The sequence below is a fragment of the Protopterus annectens genome, chromosome 7.part0 (genome assembly GCF_019279795.1).
Source record: "Protopterus annectens isolate FY-2018-M chromosome 7.part0, PAN1.0, whole genome shotgun sequence".
NCBI classification, from domain to species: Eukaryota; Metazoa; Chordata; order Ceratodontiformes; family Protopteridae; genus Protopterus; species Protopterus annectens.
In genome coordinates this window covers 197177447-197195762 of record NC_056739.1, presented here as the reverse complement: position 1 = coordinate 197195762, position 18316 = coordinate 197177447, and the positions used below count along the sequence as shown (strand labels likewise).

Genomic DNA, 18316 nt, shown 5'->3' with positions numbered 1-18316 from the left:
TGCAACGAGGAATTACAAGCCATCAGGAGGTAGGTATGCGTGCGCATGTGTGGAGTTCCCAGAAATACTTTTGAAACAGCAAGAAAATGACAGAGGGAGGGAAAGATGAATGGACAGGAGCATGACTGCATGCCTGTGTCATTGGTAAATAGGGGCTAGCTGCAAATAACACTTGTATAAAAGGTCTTGTCATTGGTAAACAGGGGCTAGCTGCAAGTAACACTCATATAAAAGGTCTTCCAAAAAAGTCAGTAAAAAAACAAGTATTAAAAACTTTGCATGGTAAATTTTTTTTTTCAGATATAAGCATTACATTTGAATTGTGAAAAGATAAACTGTAAACCATTCAAAGCTATAAAACACAACTGACAAGTTAAGGCTGTTAAACGTCCGATCTTCTACTTAAACTGTGCGGTATCAAACTAACACTTCCAACTGTGATGACCACGGATTTGACAGAACCACCACTGGTGAGATGAGAGGATCCATCAGTATAACACAAGCAGCATTTCCATTTCTGAAAGCAAAATTACCTTCAATCCCACCACACATTATAAATATAGCAACACACACCACCCATATACTGTTACCTGGACTTAATGCACACAATGGATGCATTTGTGGCCTGCTGCCTAAAAAGTAAAGTCACTATAACCGCTCAAACTTAGTTCTCTGCTACTGTTCAGGTAAATGTTTTTCTTAGTGCTCCTCCTTGCTTCTATCAGGCCATCATCTCCCCAAATCACTTCTGGGTTGCTTACTACCCACTTGACCCTATGGAGAATATCTGTAGTCTCCAGCAGAACTCACGATTCTCTAGTAAAATATAAGCACTTAAAATGCCAAGTGCTGACATGCAGGTTAAAAAAAAAACACTAAAACGCAGAAAAGTGAATTTTAACTAAACATCGCTCATTTAAACTTTATTGGTGGGAGCAATTCGAACCATCTTCTTCTTCTTTCGGCTTTTTCCCAGTTAGGGGTCGCCACAGCGGATCACCGTCCGCTCATGATTGGCGTCGAGTTGCCAGCCTGGCACCCAACCATCCACAGAAGGCACACACATGCACGCACTCACACCTGTGTCTCCAATCCACCTACAGCATTTCTTTGGGATGGGAGAGGACCAGAGCACCCGGAGGAAACCTACACGACCACAGGAAAGACATGCAGACTCCACACAGAAGGCACCCCAGCCGAGGATCGAACCCGAGAACCTCTTGCTGCACCACCGTGGCTGCCCAATTCTAAGACTGCCATAAATTGAAGAAAAGGAAACATTCAAGGAAATGGCAATCATTTAATATAAGCACGTTCAATTTTTCAGCCAATCAATCTCAGTTTTTGGTACTCGCAAGTCCCAACATTTCAAATTGTTACTGGAAATTAGGTTACTGGCAACTACTGGTTTAGAGGGAAGAGGTGTGTGGTGAAGTAGATGTCATCCAGGTAGCAAGAGAAGGTTGGTGGAATGTTCTAGTCTAGACCCTGCCGGTCGATGTCTGCATGCTCCCACAATGCCATTCTATGGCAAGTGCAAAGTTCTGTGCATTTCCCAAAAGCACGTTTTTTTATAAATGCACAGCTTGGTCTGTGCTAACATCTTGGCTTGATCTGCTTGCTGAACGTCCTGCTAGAAACCAGTTGTATAATAGTCTAGACTGCCTTCAAACCCACCACGGCAGGCAAGACAGCAAGTCTCCCATGCTACCTCTCCTAGCAGACAGGTCGCAAACAAACCCCAGGTTAAGTGGATTGACGTCAGGGTTTCAGACATTTGCATCACACAGCCTGCTAGAAAAGGCAAAAAAAAAAAAAAAAAAATTTTGTGGGGCATACTGTACAAGAAATCCAATCACTAAATGGCCAGTACTGTTTTACCCTGTTACTGACAATCACTATGCCTCTTCCATAGTAAACCATGCTAATGTACTGGTCTAGAAAAAAGCAACGAAGGCAGGGGATCAAATCCATTCAGGTGTACTTCTCTTGTGTTGGTGGAACAGGTATGTATTACAAAGAACCTCTCTTTGATAGGACAGTCTTCCACTACACATAAAAGCAACAATACTTCCCTTATACTATACAAATGTAATTTGGAATACTGAACGAGAAACTAAATGTACCCATAGTTTAGCAGCTGTGTGTCTCATGGATAGAGGCAATAAGTAATTCTGCCTGCCTCTTGGTTATTTGTACACAAAATAGAATGACTAAAAACTATCACAGAAATAAAAGGCTAGACTTCTTAAGCTCCTAACAGATCAATGGTTGAACAAGTACCTATGGACCAGCAGCCACCAGCTCCTCTCCTCATTCACTGGACATACCAGACCCAGCTAAACCTCTCCTAAGCCCAAACAGACCCATATCCAAGACTGATTTAGAGATAGTGTACACCCGTGCAAAGTCATATTGCTGTGGTGGTGATGGGGGGGGGGGGGCAAGCCCTAATTCTTGTCCTAATGGGAGTCTTGCGATGTCTGTTGGTGCCACTGAGAGGTGCATGCATGCTTCTACATAAGTGCAACCTCCCAGTGAAGTGACTCACCTTTTATGCAGCATATTGCTGACCAGGCTCATATGCTGTTTTAATGCACCAATAACAGACCCTTCCCCCTGACTGGGAGAGCCAACATCAGCCACTCTACTCCCATCCTCCCCACTGCAGCCAAACCAGTGCAACCAAAGGTAGCTAGTCTGGAGCACAGCAATGGCTTTTCTCTCTGTACCACAGGTCCTCTTAAATGGCTAGCAGTCACACAGCAGATCAGCAAAGATCATACAAAAGGAAGAAAACAGCTAAAGCACATGTTACTGCATCAAAGCAAGGACCATTTCACAGAAAAGAAAATGTACTCTTAGATGAGAAAAGTTATTTAGGGTGTCAGTGTCCTTAAACATTACATTATGCCAAGGGAGCCATTAATTATGCAGTATGCCACAGAGTTCACAGGCTATTTGCAACCATACGCCACAAAGATTTCCATGGAAAAAAATAAAAATGGTCCCTACTTTAAACCTTTCTTGATAGTTGGTACTGCCAACATCCTCCTGTCTAGATACCACTAGTAATCAGATTTTCCAGATTTATCCTTAGGGACATTTACTCAAAGCAAGTACATGTCCTCAAAATAATGTTTAGGCCAAACCGTCATAGTTTCTAACAATAAACAAGGGTAAGTGACCAACTACTAGCTATGTCCTACGGGAAAATTACAGGAGTTACAGTTAGATATGAAAGCTGCTCAAAGTGAGCAATGTCATGCAGAACAATATGCCACAACGGAGGATGAAGAAGCAGAAGATGAGCAGTAAACAAAGTCAGAGTCGGCAAGAAAAACGAGGCGGAGAAGAAGATACAGCAACAAGATAGGAAATATGGGGGGGGGGCATTTAAAGAGTTAACACAATACAAATTAAATAGCACAAGATGTTACGACAGCCAACCATCCACATACGTCCAGCAATACAAACTCCTCACTCTTAACCAATGCGGATAATGAACTTGCTGAAGCACAATGACAGCACTGTGGTCACTTACAAATGAGATTATTCCTCACGGATAAAGGAAACCTTCTAAAGCAATCTTCACTGACTTTATCAAAGCTCTGATCTTAAATCATCCCCTGCCCATTCAACCCTACCAAAAAAAATCAGGGCTCTCCAACACTGTCACCAAGTTCCAACAGTTCTTAAAAACAGATACATCAGATTCAGAATCGGCTCATCCCATCACCTCCAGTAGCCCTTACCAACTTCAATCTGATCTCCACTTCCTTCACTCTTGGCTAAACAACCATAAGCTACTCCTACACCCTTCCCCAAAAAAGTATGTTGTTATCTGGAACCTCTCACAAAGGCTGAAAATTCTTGGTATCCCAAAAGAAACCACCACAAGCTTTAATCGCCCAGAATCATGGCTGGACCAGTCACTTTACTTCCACAACCACATGCAAAACACAGAGAACAAGTTCAGTTTTCTTATTTTGGTCCAGGTAAATCTCTCTTTTTTCCTCTCCAGACCAGGTAGAGCTGCAATCGGTAAATGAGAACTTGTTCAACCCAAATACAGGCTACGTACCATAGCCATAACAAAATACATATCCAGTCTATAGTTGTACCGGAAACAAAATTTGCCAATTCATTTCCATTCCCACACTCTTCAAAGCCAGATGGCTTCTAGTCACTTAACAGTTGTGCTATTTCTAGGGTCACTTCTTTTCAAAAGTGCTTCAACCAGGTGCATTTCCTATCTCTTGCTGCCAAACTCCATAATAAACCAACCCCTGCAACCCCCTAAACCTCTCCAATTAACTCACTCTAGACTCCCAAAAACAAAACAGCAGTGTATCAATCACCATTTCACCCCCCCCCCAAATAAAACCAAAAAAATTCTCCTTCCCCACTTTGAGCACAACTCAAAACCATCATCAAAAAATCTGACTGAAGGTGCTTTTCCACACCCAACTCCTCCACTTATGTCAGTTCTACCTCCATCCTCTGCTACCACATGCTACTTACCTCCCACATTTACAACTGAAATTAAGGACATTTGTATTTCACTTCTGTTAATATCTGCTCAGTTCTTTCAGTTGTATGCTAGACTTTGTACCTTCAGTGATTACTCGGTGTTTGCGAATTAGTTCTGCTTTATTTTTCTTCACACCGGCTGTAACTGCTAAAGATCTGTTGTGATCAGTGTACTACCCTGGAAAACAAACTTTCCATTGAGCCAAACAGACAAGATACTCACAGATTCCACAGCTCTGCAAATGACTCCTGACTCAAAGGTTCAATGGGGTCAGACAGTGTTTCCTCCATTCTGGGGTCTGGGGATAACCAGCCACCAGAGGAACAAAAGGCTGGGGCAGGGTCGCCAAAACTATAGAAAAAGGAGACAAAAAAAATTTGGTTAAACAGACAAAACGTAAAATAGGTTTGCACATTACCAGACTCCTATATTCTCTCTGAAGACCCCATCACCAGAGCTGTATAAAGTAAGATAAATCCACATTAAACCTAACATTCTAAACCGCAGCCTCAGTATCGAACAGTGATTTAGCATTTAGCTGACTGAAAGCCAGTAAGAAGCATTGAGTCAGGGCAAACAGATTTCCACAGCCTTTTAAGTAAAAGGAAAATGTTTCTTATAAGCCAGTCATTGTCTATACCATGGTCACACCTTTAACCTCTTATAACTTACAATCTAGTTGGCCCCCTGCTTAAGGAACGGACTCTCCATTTCATCTTCATATCTTATCTAACCTCAAACTTGAAATGGGTGAAGGAAACATTGCTCATTTAGTATGCCTCAATTTGCTATAAATTCAGTCCTCTAAAGAAATATGCCCAATGGTCACCCCACTTCTGTTAAAAGATCCCACAAATTAAAAAATATACAAATTATTAATACAATTATTTTACTGACACATGCAAAAACATGCATTGTAAAAACAAAGTACCGTGCTACCAAAAGACTTTAGAAGGGAACAGCTAAATTGCATTAAGTTCCAGGCACACTGAAAATGTATTTAGGAAACTTAACACCAAGCACAGACAGCAATGGATCTGAAAAATATTTAAAAGAATCTCCTGCAGATTTTTTTTTTTTTTTTTTTTTTAATTAAAGAGTCAGTACATGTACTCACGAATGATCACTCAACATTAAAAAAAAAAAAAAAAAAGGTATCCCACATACAAAACAGAACGCACAATTACATTTGCAAAGACACAGCTACAATTTCCTTTCCTATGACTAGCACAAAATCTTCACAGGTCACTTCTAAGCTGGACTTTATATGCAGCACCAACAAACAATTAATCCACATGTGAAAACCATTTGCTAACCTACCACTGTTAAAGTCAATTACAAAAGATTGTATGCAAAGCAGGCATGTAAGTAAAGTCACAAAGGAGAAAAGGTCCAAGAACATATAATTAAATGTAAATGCACCACTGAGTTAAAAAGCAAAGACACTGGAGAACCAAAGTATGTGAAGAGGAACCCAGTGCTAACAAAAGGTTACTGCCAACAGATGAGGGATTATGACCTCCAAATAAGTACAACTCTACAAGGGAAATTACTTCAACTCTGCAGCTTCAATGCGACTTATTGAACAACCGATCTGCTATGGGAAGGCCTCAACCAGGTCCTCCACATTAAAACCTTCTCCTAAAGGAGGCCCTCCCATCCCTTCAGTTAGATGCATTCAAACGTTTTCATAACATTCTGCTCCCATGGCAACTCAAATTAAAGTCTTCAATACAGAAAATGTGCAGCCTCATGTTAAGTAAAAGGCTTGCCACTGCTGCCCTTCATTAGCTCAAAAAACTGTTCTTGGACTGATGAGGTGGACGGGGCATTTCATTAATAGATTTGTTTCTTCCAAGCCCATTTCGCTAATGGCTAAAACAAACTCTGTCTTGGCCATGTGTTTTTAAATGATGTCTCTAAGGACTTGCATGCTATATGCATGAAGAGTGAGATCCTGAAGGTCAGCGGCTGGCCTCTCTCAACCCTCTTAGAGCTAGCCAAAATCTTCTAAATGTAATTCTCTGACAGACTGTAATCTTTCAGAACTTTCAAGGCCTAACAATTTACCAACATGGATTTCAACGTGTGTATGCTAGGTGATGAACACAGTAATCAAAGCCTGCGATCATTACATTTTTACCCTTCAAGTGGGGGAAAAACAAACGGACAAGCTCTTCCTTAATCTGTCTACAGATACAGACTCATAAGTGTATACTACACTAATGACCTCGGAGGGTTTTATAAGCCCAACTATGCACCCCAAATGTATCCCACAAGTTTGAGTCTTGGAGGCTATGTTCAGGGGGTATGTGTAAACCAGGGTAGGATTTACAAACTGCCTCTGTCCATTAGAGACATGGGTGCTAGACTCAGACTGAATTTCCAGTATCCCATCCACTGGTCTAGATTATGCTTGAATAGGATTAAGGGAAGAATGGTTCTTCAAATGGATGATGGAAAACCTATTCCAGAAGAGTGGAATCCCGAGACACATACATACCTGTCGCTCCAATGTGTCCTATTAATGTTGAAAATAACGTTCAAGTCCCTAAATCGAGCAGTATTGATGCTATTGGTTTTGAGGCATTGCAAAAGGTCGAGAGAGGGATCAAAAGATTCTTCTTATGCCAGGCACAGACTGCCTCTTAACAGTCTGCAGGAAACAAGAGTATAGAGATAGAGCTTGGAAGTGATCTACACAGGGCATGTTTACACCCTGTATTATTTTTGTTAGGAACTCCTATGGACATTCTAGTTGCCGCACATACCTGGTCAGGTACATCTCAAAGGGAGCATTTTACTCAAGGGTGGGTCTGATGAAGGCTCACTACAGAAGAACAATGAGCTCCTTGCACCTAGTTGCCATGCCCTGGCTTATAAGATGAGCAACACAAAACTAGATACATGTTGGTCAAAGGCCAAGTTACTATGTACATTTGTCTTCAAATCCCCGATAACAGTCCCCTAAAAGTGAACCCAGTAATCAATAAGGTAGTTTCTTACACAAACTTCACAAAGAGAACAAGTATGCATTTCTCGGAATTGAATTTTAAGCCGTGGCTTTGGCACCAGTAATTTGTCTGCGTTAGTCCCTCTTGTAGTATGCTAATGTCTTGGGGGGGGGGGTGTTAGGACTGCTCCTAGTTTGCAGTCATCTGCAAACCTGGTCAGCTAGAAGACCTTTGATATTGGGTTTGACTTCCAGGATGTAAATGCCTGAGTGGGGTAATGTATCAAATGCCTTAGCCAGATCTTGGTAGGCAGTTTATACCACTTTGCCCTCAAGTCCATCAAGCTGAGTAGGCATAATCTGCCTTTGAAGAAGTCAAACTGGGTTAGATCCAGTGTCCGAATGTTTCTTGTATTATTAAATCATATCCATGATAATTATGGGACTTCACGCCATAGAAGAATTGTCCAAATTGGCTTTCTTAGGTTCATAGGCGTTTACTAGGCTAATGACCACAAGGGTCTTTTTAAACCTAGCCATGCATCCCAAATATCTGACAAGTTCTGGTACTCTTGACGACTGTAGGCATGGGCCTGGGAGATTAACCATTTACAGGTTACCTGTGTCTATTAGAGACACAGGTGCCAAACCAGGGATGACTTCCAGTTTCCCATACAACTGCCCAAGCTGCACTTGAATTGGGTTAGGGAGGAACTCTGCTTCACATGGATGGGGAGCCTGTTCTACAGACAGGGTGGTCTCTAGGATACATACCCATCTCTCCAGCAGGTCCGATTTGTATCACAGGCAAGGTTTAAATCTTTAGAACAAGTAATGCTGGTGCTGTTCGTTTTAGGAAGATGCAGGAGGTTCAGAGTGGGGTCTGACAATGCCCTGTATGCCAGGTATAGATCTCCCCTCAAAAGCCTGCAGAAGCCAGAATACAGGGATAGGGCCTTGACGTGGTCTGCACAGGACACATTACTTACACCCTGTATTCTTTTAGCAAGGAACCTCTGTGGACATTCCAACTGTTGGATATGCCTGGCTAGGTACATACCAAAGGGGGAGTGCCGAATACAGTGGAACAATGGCTTCTTTGGACTTTGATGCCATACCTTTGTTTACAAGTAGCACAACACAGAATGATTTCCTCACCACTGCAGACATGTGATGATCAAAGGCTAGATTACTATCTGTGTGTGTTCCAAAGACCCCGACTACTCGGTCAACTCTAAGGGGTGTGTTGTCAATATGATAGTATCGTTTGGGAAGTCATCCATCCCTAGTAACTATTATGCATTTCTTGGCATTTAGTTTTACCCCATAGCTCTGACACCAGTTGTTTGTCGGTGTCAGCCCCCCTGGAGAACATTTGTGTCAGTGTCAGATTCAATGACAGCTCCTAATTTGCAATCACCTGCAATTTTAGTCAGCCAGAGACCACCGACATTGGCTTTAACTTCTGAGAAGTAAACGCCAAAAAAGGAGCAGTCCAAGGACTGATCCTGTAGGGACCCCACTTGTGACTGGCCTATTTGCAGAGGTAGACTCCCCAATTCTAGCTTAATGTGTCCTGTCTGTGAGCCAGTTGGCAATCCACCGGGCGACATATGGGTTTGTACACAACCTCTTGAGTTTGTCAACAATGCCCGAGTGGTTATTGTGTCAAATGCCTTGGTCAGGTCAAGGTAGGCAAAGTGAACGATTCTGCCCTCATTCATTGCTTTGTTGACCTTCTCAAAGTCGTCTACCAGGTTGTGTAGACATGATCAGCCCTTGACATAACTAAACTGGGTTGGGTTCAGTGTCTGGAGGCTTATCTTATCATATACTTTCTCCAATAGTAATCACCTGGAACTACAGATTTGCACTTTCCAATAGTCTCTGTAGCCAACCTGGTTGAAACGGACATCCTGAGAATTGAATTCTCTCAGGTTTACAAACAAATTACTACTACTTAAAATCAGCAAACACAATGCGTAAGAAATACAGTTATGTTACTGGAGGAAAAGCTTTCACATGAAGTCACAGCAAATAACAAGCAAGTTATCAACAGCAGCACCCACCACCACACTAAAAAGCACACACAACTCAGACCAAACCAACAGAACTTCACATGGTGAGACTCTTAAAAAGTAACCCCGAAAACCACAAAGACCTCCTGAAAGTAACCTCAGAAACACCACAAACACACAAGACAGGCAGCACCCACCATGAAAAATTAATTTAAGTGGAGAGACACGGACTCTCCAAAATCTTGTAAGGTAAACCTCCATACAATACAATATCATTGCCACAGGTGACTCCACAATGAGGCACACTTGTGCACCACTCACCAGGCTAAGCAAGGAGTGTATCACGGTCAGTTGCCTATCAAGACACTGTCACAGAATATGCAAATGTAAATGACTCGAGACACACTCCCCCGGACTATATGAAGAGAGAGACAATAGAGCTCTTGGAATACATGTCTGGGGCTGGTATGAACCCAGCCGTGAGCAGCATTCTACCATCACTAACATGACGCCAAAATACAAATTATTCTTTTCAACAACTGAGTTAGACTACGGTGTCATTCAATGAGGTACAATATATACCAGCCAAAAAAGAGATGGTGTGTAGTCCTAACGGCTTTGCAAGGGATGGTCTGCACCTCTCCAGCTAAGGTTTTCATATACTGATTAAATGCTTGTCCACTCCCATAGTTTCATTTTTAGGCAATGTCCATTTTCTAAAGCTTATGTAACAAAACAGAATTTAGATAACATTAAGGTTCTATTGCTCAATGCCTGGGGAAAAAAATCTACTCCCAATAAGCACTCCTTACCTTAGGAAACATGGATATATGTACAATCACCCATGTCCTTGCTGGACAGGGGCATCCGGTGCTGATTTATCTAAACATGGGCTAAACTCTTATCCTGGCTTACAAGGGCCTCAGGGCCAATAGCCTAGTAACCTCCTATGATCCTATAAATCACAAGGACATGGGTCAATACTGTTGAAAACACTCCCCATCAGTGCATGGTTTCACTGCCTTTCAAACATTCAGGCCCACCACAAAAAGCAAGGATTCTAAAGGCAGCAATGGCTCTACATTCTTAAAACATTTGCACCTTCAGACTTGTTAAAGATAATGACCTGGAACTCATCCACATCCCACTCAGTAATAGCAAACCCCTTATGATACCATAGGCTAATTACAAAACCTAATCTACATCTCTTCTACAACATAAATAGAACATGTTGGAGGGACAGGTAAGTATCAAAAAGAAAACTGCTTCTTTGGAACAGCTTTCCACTCCACATAAAGCAAAGTACTTTTCTTACTGCATTCAAATGTTATATGGATGTATGGCTAGATAACTGCAAACTCACTCCCAGTTTAGCAGTCTTGCCAGTTGTGTAAAGACGACAAATGTCCCAACATATAGGTTCATACTAGGCTATCTGCCAGAGGGCATTTACAAGCCTAGCCCATAGTTTTGTGGCTCACGCCACCCCTTAAGTATGGGGAACTATACCCATTATTTTGCTGTGCCTCTGTCGAGCAGTGACACTGAGGCGATCCCCGGGGTATATCTGCGATCTCCCATCCATTGGTCAAGATTTCTCTTGAACAAGGCCAGCGAGGTGCTCTGCCTCACATATAATGGGATTTTGTTCCACAGCATAGGGAGTCTTTGGGTGATGAATCTATCCCTCCAACACGTCCTATTAATAGCCGTGTCCAGGTTTAAGTCTCCCGCCCTTGTGGCTCTGATGGATCTAGATTTTTTGAGGTGAAGCATATTCATGAAATCTGGGTTTGACATGGCCTTGTATGTTAGGCAAAGGTCACCTCTGAGCAAGCGGTAAGCGACTGAGTAGAGCTGGAGTTCTTTCAGTCGGGCAGCATAGGACAGATGTTTGAGACCCTTTATCCTTTTGGTGAGGAACTTTTGTGGCCTCTCAAGCTGCTGCAAGTGTCGGGTCAGATACATTTCGAATGGGGCATTATACTCAATCATTGGTCTGATGAGTGATGAGTACAGGGAGACTATGACCTCCCTTGATCTAGACGAGAATCCCTTCATGATAAGGTGGGCAATGTAGAAGGTCTTCCTAACTAATTTGGCTACATGGGTGTCGAATGACAGACTACTATCAACCTGTGTCCCTAGGTCCCTGATAACTTCTTCTGTGCTCAGTGGATTGCCACCTATTTGGTAGCTAGGGGTAACCTTGTTTTTCCCGAAGGGTATGACTATGCATTTTTTGGCATTTAACTTTAGGCCATGGCTCTGGCACCAGTTATCCGTTTCTGTGAGACCCTTCTGTAGGATATCTGTGTCAGATGTGTTTTCTACTATGGCACCCAGTTTGCAGTCATCTGCAAACTTTGTCAGCCATAACCCTCCTGTGTTTGCTTGTACTTCGGAAAAGTAGATGCCAAACAAGAGTGGGCCCAGGACTGAGCCCTGTGGTACACCACTTGTGACAGGCTTTGAGTCTGACATGGCGCCAGCAACTCTGACCCTGTGGGTTCCGTCACTCAGCCAGTTTGCAACCCATCTTGTGATGTATGGGTTAACATTTAAGCTGATGAGTTTTTCAATGATACCCGAGTGGGGTATTGTATCGAAGGCCTTCGCCAGATCTAGGTAGGCTGTATGGACTGCCTTTCCCTCATCAATGGCTTTGGTGACTGTTTGAAAAAGTCAACCAAGTTTAGAAGGCATGATCTGCCTTTGACAAAGCCAAACTGGGATGGATCCAAAGTCTGCAAATTCCCTATGTCTTTATTTATGAGGTCCATTATGATCCTCTCCATGGCTTTGCAGATAAGGCTTGTCAAGCTAATGGCCCGGTAATTTCCAGGGTCGGTGGAGGCACCGCCTTTGTGAAGTGGGACCACAGTTGCAGTGCGCCACTCCCTGGGCACGTATCCAGAGGTAAGACTATGATTAAACAGCTGTCCTAGCTGTGGGTTCAATTCATCGTTTAGTTCGTGGAGCACACAGCCAGGGACACCATCAGGTCCCATGGATGCTGTGTTTTTTGCTTTGGCGAGAGCAGTTTTCACTTGGGTGTTGGACATGTTTGGGGGACTGCAATCGCTTGGTATAGATCTCTCTCCTTTTGGGGGGGGGGAGAAGTTTGCACTGAACCTGTCAGCCAGTATGTTAGCAATGTCTGTAGGATCAGTAATCTTCTCATTATTTTGAACTAGTTCTGAACATATCTGGGAGTTTCCTCCCAGGTTTCTGACATAGCTAAAGAAGGCCTTATGATTGTCTTTTGAGTCTTTAGCTATTTTTCTCTCAAAGTTTGCTTTGGATGATTTTATGAGAGCTCTTAGTTTTTTACTTATAGTGATCAAGGGTAGGGTGTCTTACCTTTTAAGGATTTTGCTCTATCTTGTAGTAGCTTCCTCCTTTTGTTGTAGAGTTTGTTTATGGCTGGGGTCCACCAGGCTGGACGCTTGCCTTTGGTACAAAGAGTCTGTTTTGCTTGGGATTGCCTTATCCATGCAGTCCTGCAGGTGCTGGTAGAAAGCATTTGTAAGTGATTCAGCGGCTTGAATACTGTTTTCCGCCGGCTCGGGGGCCTTAAAGGAGACCACACTAGTCTTTAGAAGTGTGAAGTCGGCTTTCGAGAAATTCTTTACTGTGGTCTTTTTTATTTCAGGTGGGGGTGGGATGAGGACCTCCAGCGAGATTAGTTTGTGATCTGATCTCACCAGTGAGGGGTATACTTCCGGCGTTGAACATAGTGCTCCCATGTTCGTGATGATGAGATCAAGTTTGTTTTCTCCTCTTGTGGGGATGGTGACTAGCTGTTCCATGGCATTTGAGTTTATGAATTCCAGGAACTTTTGGGCTAGGGTGTTTGGGCTTGAGTAGTGTACCCAGTCTATATTAGGGTAATTGAAGTCACCTAGTATGATGGTGTTTGGTGATACATTTATCCCCTCTAGTGTTTTCAGGAAAGCCATGTGAGGTTCCAGAGTTTGTGAGGGTGGCCTGTAACATGCTACAATTTGCAGAGCAGTCTTGCCTATGGTTAATTGCACCTGGATGGTCTCCGATGCATCGTGCGTTGCCACCAGTCTTGAGGTGTGGGTGTCCTTGATGAATATGGATACCCCCCCTCCTTTCTTGGTATTGTCCAGATTTTGGGGCCGGAACGCATGATATGAGGTATAACCTGATAGTGCTGGGGTGCTCTCAGGAGCCTTGAACCAGGTTTCTGTTACCGCACAGACATCGATGTTCTCCATACTGAGAAGGGCCTCGAGTGCATGCATTTTGAGATTAAGACTTCTGGCATTGAGCAGCATTACCCTTAGTTTTTTTCCTTTTTTGTGTTCTAGGGTGGTAGGTTTAGAATTTGAGCCTTGCCTAAAAAAGGCACTATGGGGGTGGCAAGAGCCTTTGCCAATATCCGGAATCCCAGGGGTGACAGGTGCAAGCCGTCCCTTGCGAAGCAGCGTGGCTTGTCCAGCATGTCATCCCAGGCAGACAGACATTGGATCCCCTTTGAATGACACCAGATTTTAAGCCAATTGTTAAAGCTGATCATCTTATCTCTGTATTGTGGCATCATTCTTGGTGAAGGTAGGATACTGCTCAAGGTCAGGGTCATACCTGCCTGGGCTACATAATCAGAGAGCTCTTCAATGTCTCTTTTCATGTAGTCCAAGGAGGTACATCTCAGGTCGTTTACACCAGCGTGGACAATGACCGAGTCGTATTTGTACCTGCTGTTGAGTGACCTGAGTGCTTGCGTTATGTGGCGGATTCTAGCGCCCGACAGGCAGCTTACTGTGACCTTCTCTTTACTCAGTCTGGTGAGCGGGACGTCAGTGTGTCTGACTATGGAGCCACCAATGACTAGTGTGTCTGGCATTGTGTTTGGCCTTAGGGGCTGTGACTGTTTGGCACTCTGACTGTGAGGTCTATGTGTTTCAGGTGTTGTGTTCTGAGGTGGTGGTTGTTTGGGTGTCTGCTTTGGTGGCCTCTGCTGTTTTGGTAGATTTTTGATCAGAGCCTCCGAGTATGTCTTTGTGTGTTTATGTGTATGATTTGAGGTTGTGATGGTACTATGTGAGACTGGGTCTATAGTGTGTGTGGTAACCTTTTCCTCCTGACTGGTCTTGCCAGTCCTATGTTGAGAGAGCCCGGCCTCCAGTTTGGCCGTATAGTTGCATCTCTCGCATGTATTTGTGTTTTGTGGGAGGAGGAGAGGGTTGTCTGTGTACATGAGGCAATTGTAACATTGCCTCAATATTCCCAGGTTCACCAGCTGAGCAGGAGAGGACACTAGCAACTGATCCCTCGACATGCTAGAAGGACTAGACAAAAAAACTTTAAACTAGATTCCGTGGGACGTGGGTGACCGAGAAATGGGGTTTGCCTTTTTGGGGTGCTATCTATAAGAGTGCCGTATCAAGGTAATAAGTACTGTAGGATCAAGTGCTAGGTTAAACAGATAGAAAATAGTCTACTTGGAGTCAAGTAGAGATGATCTCTTTAGTTATAGGATACGCTGATTAGATCAGTAGTATAGTTTGAGGAAGGTAGTGTTAAGGGAAAAATTGAAGAGTGGACTTTAGGTAGCCTGAATAGTTTAATCCTGCTTAACCGGCGCTGCCCTAGTGTGCAACAGTGGCAACTCCTTCGCTAAATCAGCTAACGCAGCGTATAAGCGTTTTATACCAGGGGGCTGGAAAAAGCTGGAAACTGGCCCAAAACGACCAATAAACTCCTAGTTTCTGGCTGAAACCTCACAAATCTGGACCAAAGGCAGCTCAATGCTTCCCACTCTCACTGGTAAGCAAGGTAACTTCCCTATCCCCAAATAAGGCAAGGAAACAGTACTCAGGAACTACAAACAAGCCCAGGAATCAGCAACTCTGAAGCTGGACAATCTAACTTAGTAAAGTAGGAAAAACAAGAGAATATATATTTTTTTTTTTTTAGAGACAGGCAGAAACAATTTACAGCAACACTTATAAATGCTATTAACCAGCTATTACAGCTAACACAGAGGAAATGCTACAATACAGATAACAAGTAACAAACGACGATTACAAGTGCAGATTTAAGTTAAATGCAATAAAAAACAGTTGCAAAGTAACAGAACAGCAGGCGGAATGCAGTCGCTAATTTTTCAGAAGTGTAAGGCAACAGAAAAAATACTTATTATCCAGAAAAGTCGCTTTTTCTGCTCTCTGTAGCTCGTATAACTCTGCTGGCCCACGTGGAGTCTGTGCTGAGTAGGTACAAGCTAGAAAACGCGCGTATAGCGCGTTTTATACCAGGGGGCTGGAAAAAGCTGGAAACTGGCCCAAAACGACCAATAAACTCCTAGTTTCTGGCTGAAACCTCACAAATCTGGACCAAAGGCAGCTCAATGCTTCCCACTCTCACTGGTAAGCAAGGTAACTCCATCTATGGATTATATACATACAAAATATAAATACTAAAATCTACAAAACAAATATACGGGCAAGCCTCTGCTGTCTTCAGTAAACACTGTACGTGTTATTAATGCCTGTATTTGTTCTACTTCTCTAGACAATGCTATGTGGTCTCACTCTAAATTTCAGTTTCTGATCCCACAATGTATAAAACTTCTATATAACTGAAGGAAGAGCAAGTCAAAAGCCTTAGCTATACTGAAGCAAGTTGTGTGCAAAAAGTTAGTATATATAATACTGGAACAGCTAAGGGATTATTTGGACTATACGATGCCTAGCCAAACACTAAGTACACAAAACTTAAACATCACCTACACAGATTATGTGAAATCCCTCTTTGAGACAGTTTGCTATCCATCTTGCCACATCAGGATTTGTCAAATGTATCGGGCAGGTCAAGATAGGTAGCATGGACAGTATGCCCACTGTCTACTGCTTTAGTGACCTTACCACAGAAGATGGCGATATTTAGCAATTATGTTCCAACATTTACAAAGCCAAACTGTCATGTGTTAACCCTAAAGAAATTTGTGACACCAATATTTAAGAGACGAGTGATGTTGTGCTCCACGGCAGACTCGTAAAGCTGTGGTTTCCAGGCTCCATGATGGATTCACCCATGTGGAGGGGAAACACAACAGTATACCAGAATCCAGGGACTAAGCCCGTAACCAGGGTTAGGTTAAACATTTTGAGGAGCTCTGCAAGTGCCTGCTAGACTCTACTACACAACTCAGTACATTAATCAGGGCTTATAGTGTTTTTGGTCTTTGAAAGCAGCTAAAGGACACTATACTTAATAATGGCAGGGAGTGACACAGGATGACTGGTGTTTCGATGGCAGTTTCAAGAGAGAAGTTGGCAGCAAACTTATTTGCCAGTATGACTGCAAGTCATTTGGGTTTGAGTGCAAGAAAAGTGGAGAGCAATTTTGTGAATCATTCCTTAGTTTTATAACATTTGCCTCAGTTGCCACCCATGCTTTGGGGGATGCTTTGCTGGTCCTTACAGTGGTCTTCATTTTTAGTGAGGTTTTTTTTGGTACTATTCTCATTTTGGGGACATTTACCTTTTTGTAATATGGTTTGTTTAGACTGACTGACCACAAGGGTGGCTTACGTTTGAATTTCACAGTACATATGTGGTTTTAATGAGGCTTGCTAGATCAATGCATCTATCAACAGGAGCATAAAAATCCTTACTAATGTTAGCTACATACCTGGAGACAAAGGGGGAATGAAACAAGCAATAATTAAGTTGTGAGAACCATGTTGAGAAGGTTTCTACTTGCAATATGATCAATGACAATTTGATCTGCGGAGTTAAAAAAGACACTGAGCATAGCAGACATAGGAAGTATAGGCACTCCAATCTATGGAAGGCTAACTAAAATTACCAATTATTAATGATCTGTTGCGTACAGACCTATGCCCTAGGAAAACAATCCCTATAAACAACAACAACATTAAGCACCACTCAAGATTTTTGCAGAAGGCAAGATTCCCTGTATATAAACATTGAGGACTTTGCCTGCATATATCAATTCTAAGGTTGTGCAAAGTCATGGAAAGGGAAATGTTTTATTATTTCATATATCCCACCCAAACACTGTACATTAGCGTGCATTCGGTTCTTAAAATTTTTCCTACCCTGTTCAAAATTACTAAACATACTGACTTAGAATGCCTGACTGCGGTGGTGGTGCTACGGTAGCATTGTCGCCTCACAGTTAGATGTTGCCTGTTCGATTCTCAGAGCGTCTTCTGTGTGTAGATATGCATGAAAGGGCGTTCCTTCGTTTAAGGTTGTGCGTTAGGCCTGGCAAGCCAGCATGTAAAAATCTACTGCCAATCATTAGCGGACCGGAGTTCCGCTGTGGCGACCCCTAACCGGGAAAAGCCAAGAGACACAAACACAAACAAACTGACTTAGAATGCGTACGGAATCTTGAGCTAGTTCAGGATATCTTTCAACCAGGAACTCACCAACTCCTCTGCACTCACGTCAAGTCATACCAGCAATAACAATACAACTGCAAACGTCTGGGCTTAGTCACCTATTTACAACACGAATGCATTACTAACTTCTTATCAGGCATTACACTGCATCATACTGCTCTTTGAAAGCGGTGTGTGCGACGCATAACTCTGTTACGGTTGTGCAAGTACTTATTTAACTTATAACAAGATCATGACTGAAAATGAGCCCCAGTGGTCCAAGTCATCTGCCTACAAAATAAAACACACTTCAAATGTTATGCAGTAATTCTAATCTTTTTCTAGTGCTGATTTACTTATTTCAGCTTGATAACCAAGTAAGCGACTAGTCAATAGACCCTTTTCAGCCACGACCTGGGCACCAT

At 42.8% G+C, this 18316-nt stretch overlaps 1 protein-coding gene across 6 annotated transcripts in view; it reads right to left on the bottom strand.

The window, feature by feature from the left end:
- LOC122806350 (cellular tumor antigen p53-like) overlaps nucleotides 1-18316 on the bottom strand; it is a 361899-nt gene that overhangs the window by 325068 nt on the left and 18515 nt on the right. For all 6 annotated transcript variants that reach the window (XM_044076688.1, XM_044076691.1, XM_044076692.1 and 3 more), the window contains exon 2: nucleotides 4757-4885. In XM_044076688.1, the coding sequence (XP_043932623.1) occupies nucleotides 4757-4824 (68 nt within the window). In that variant the 5' untranslated portion in view covers nucleotides 4825-4885. The remainder of the gene's footprint in view (nucleotides 1-4756; nucleotides 4886-18316) is intronic.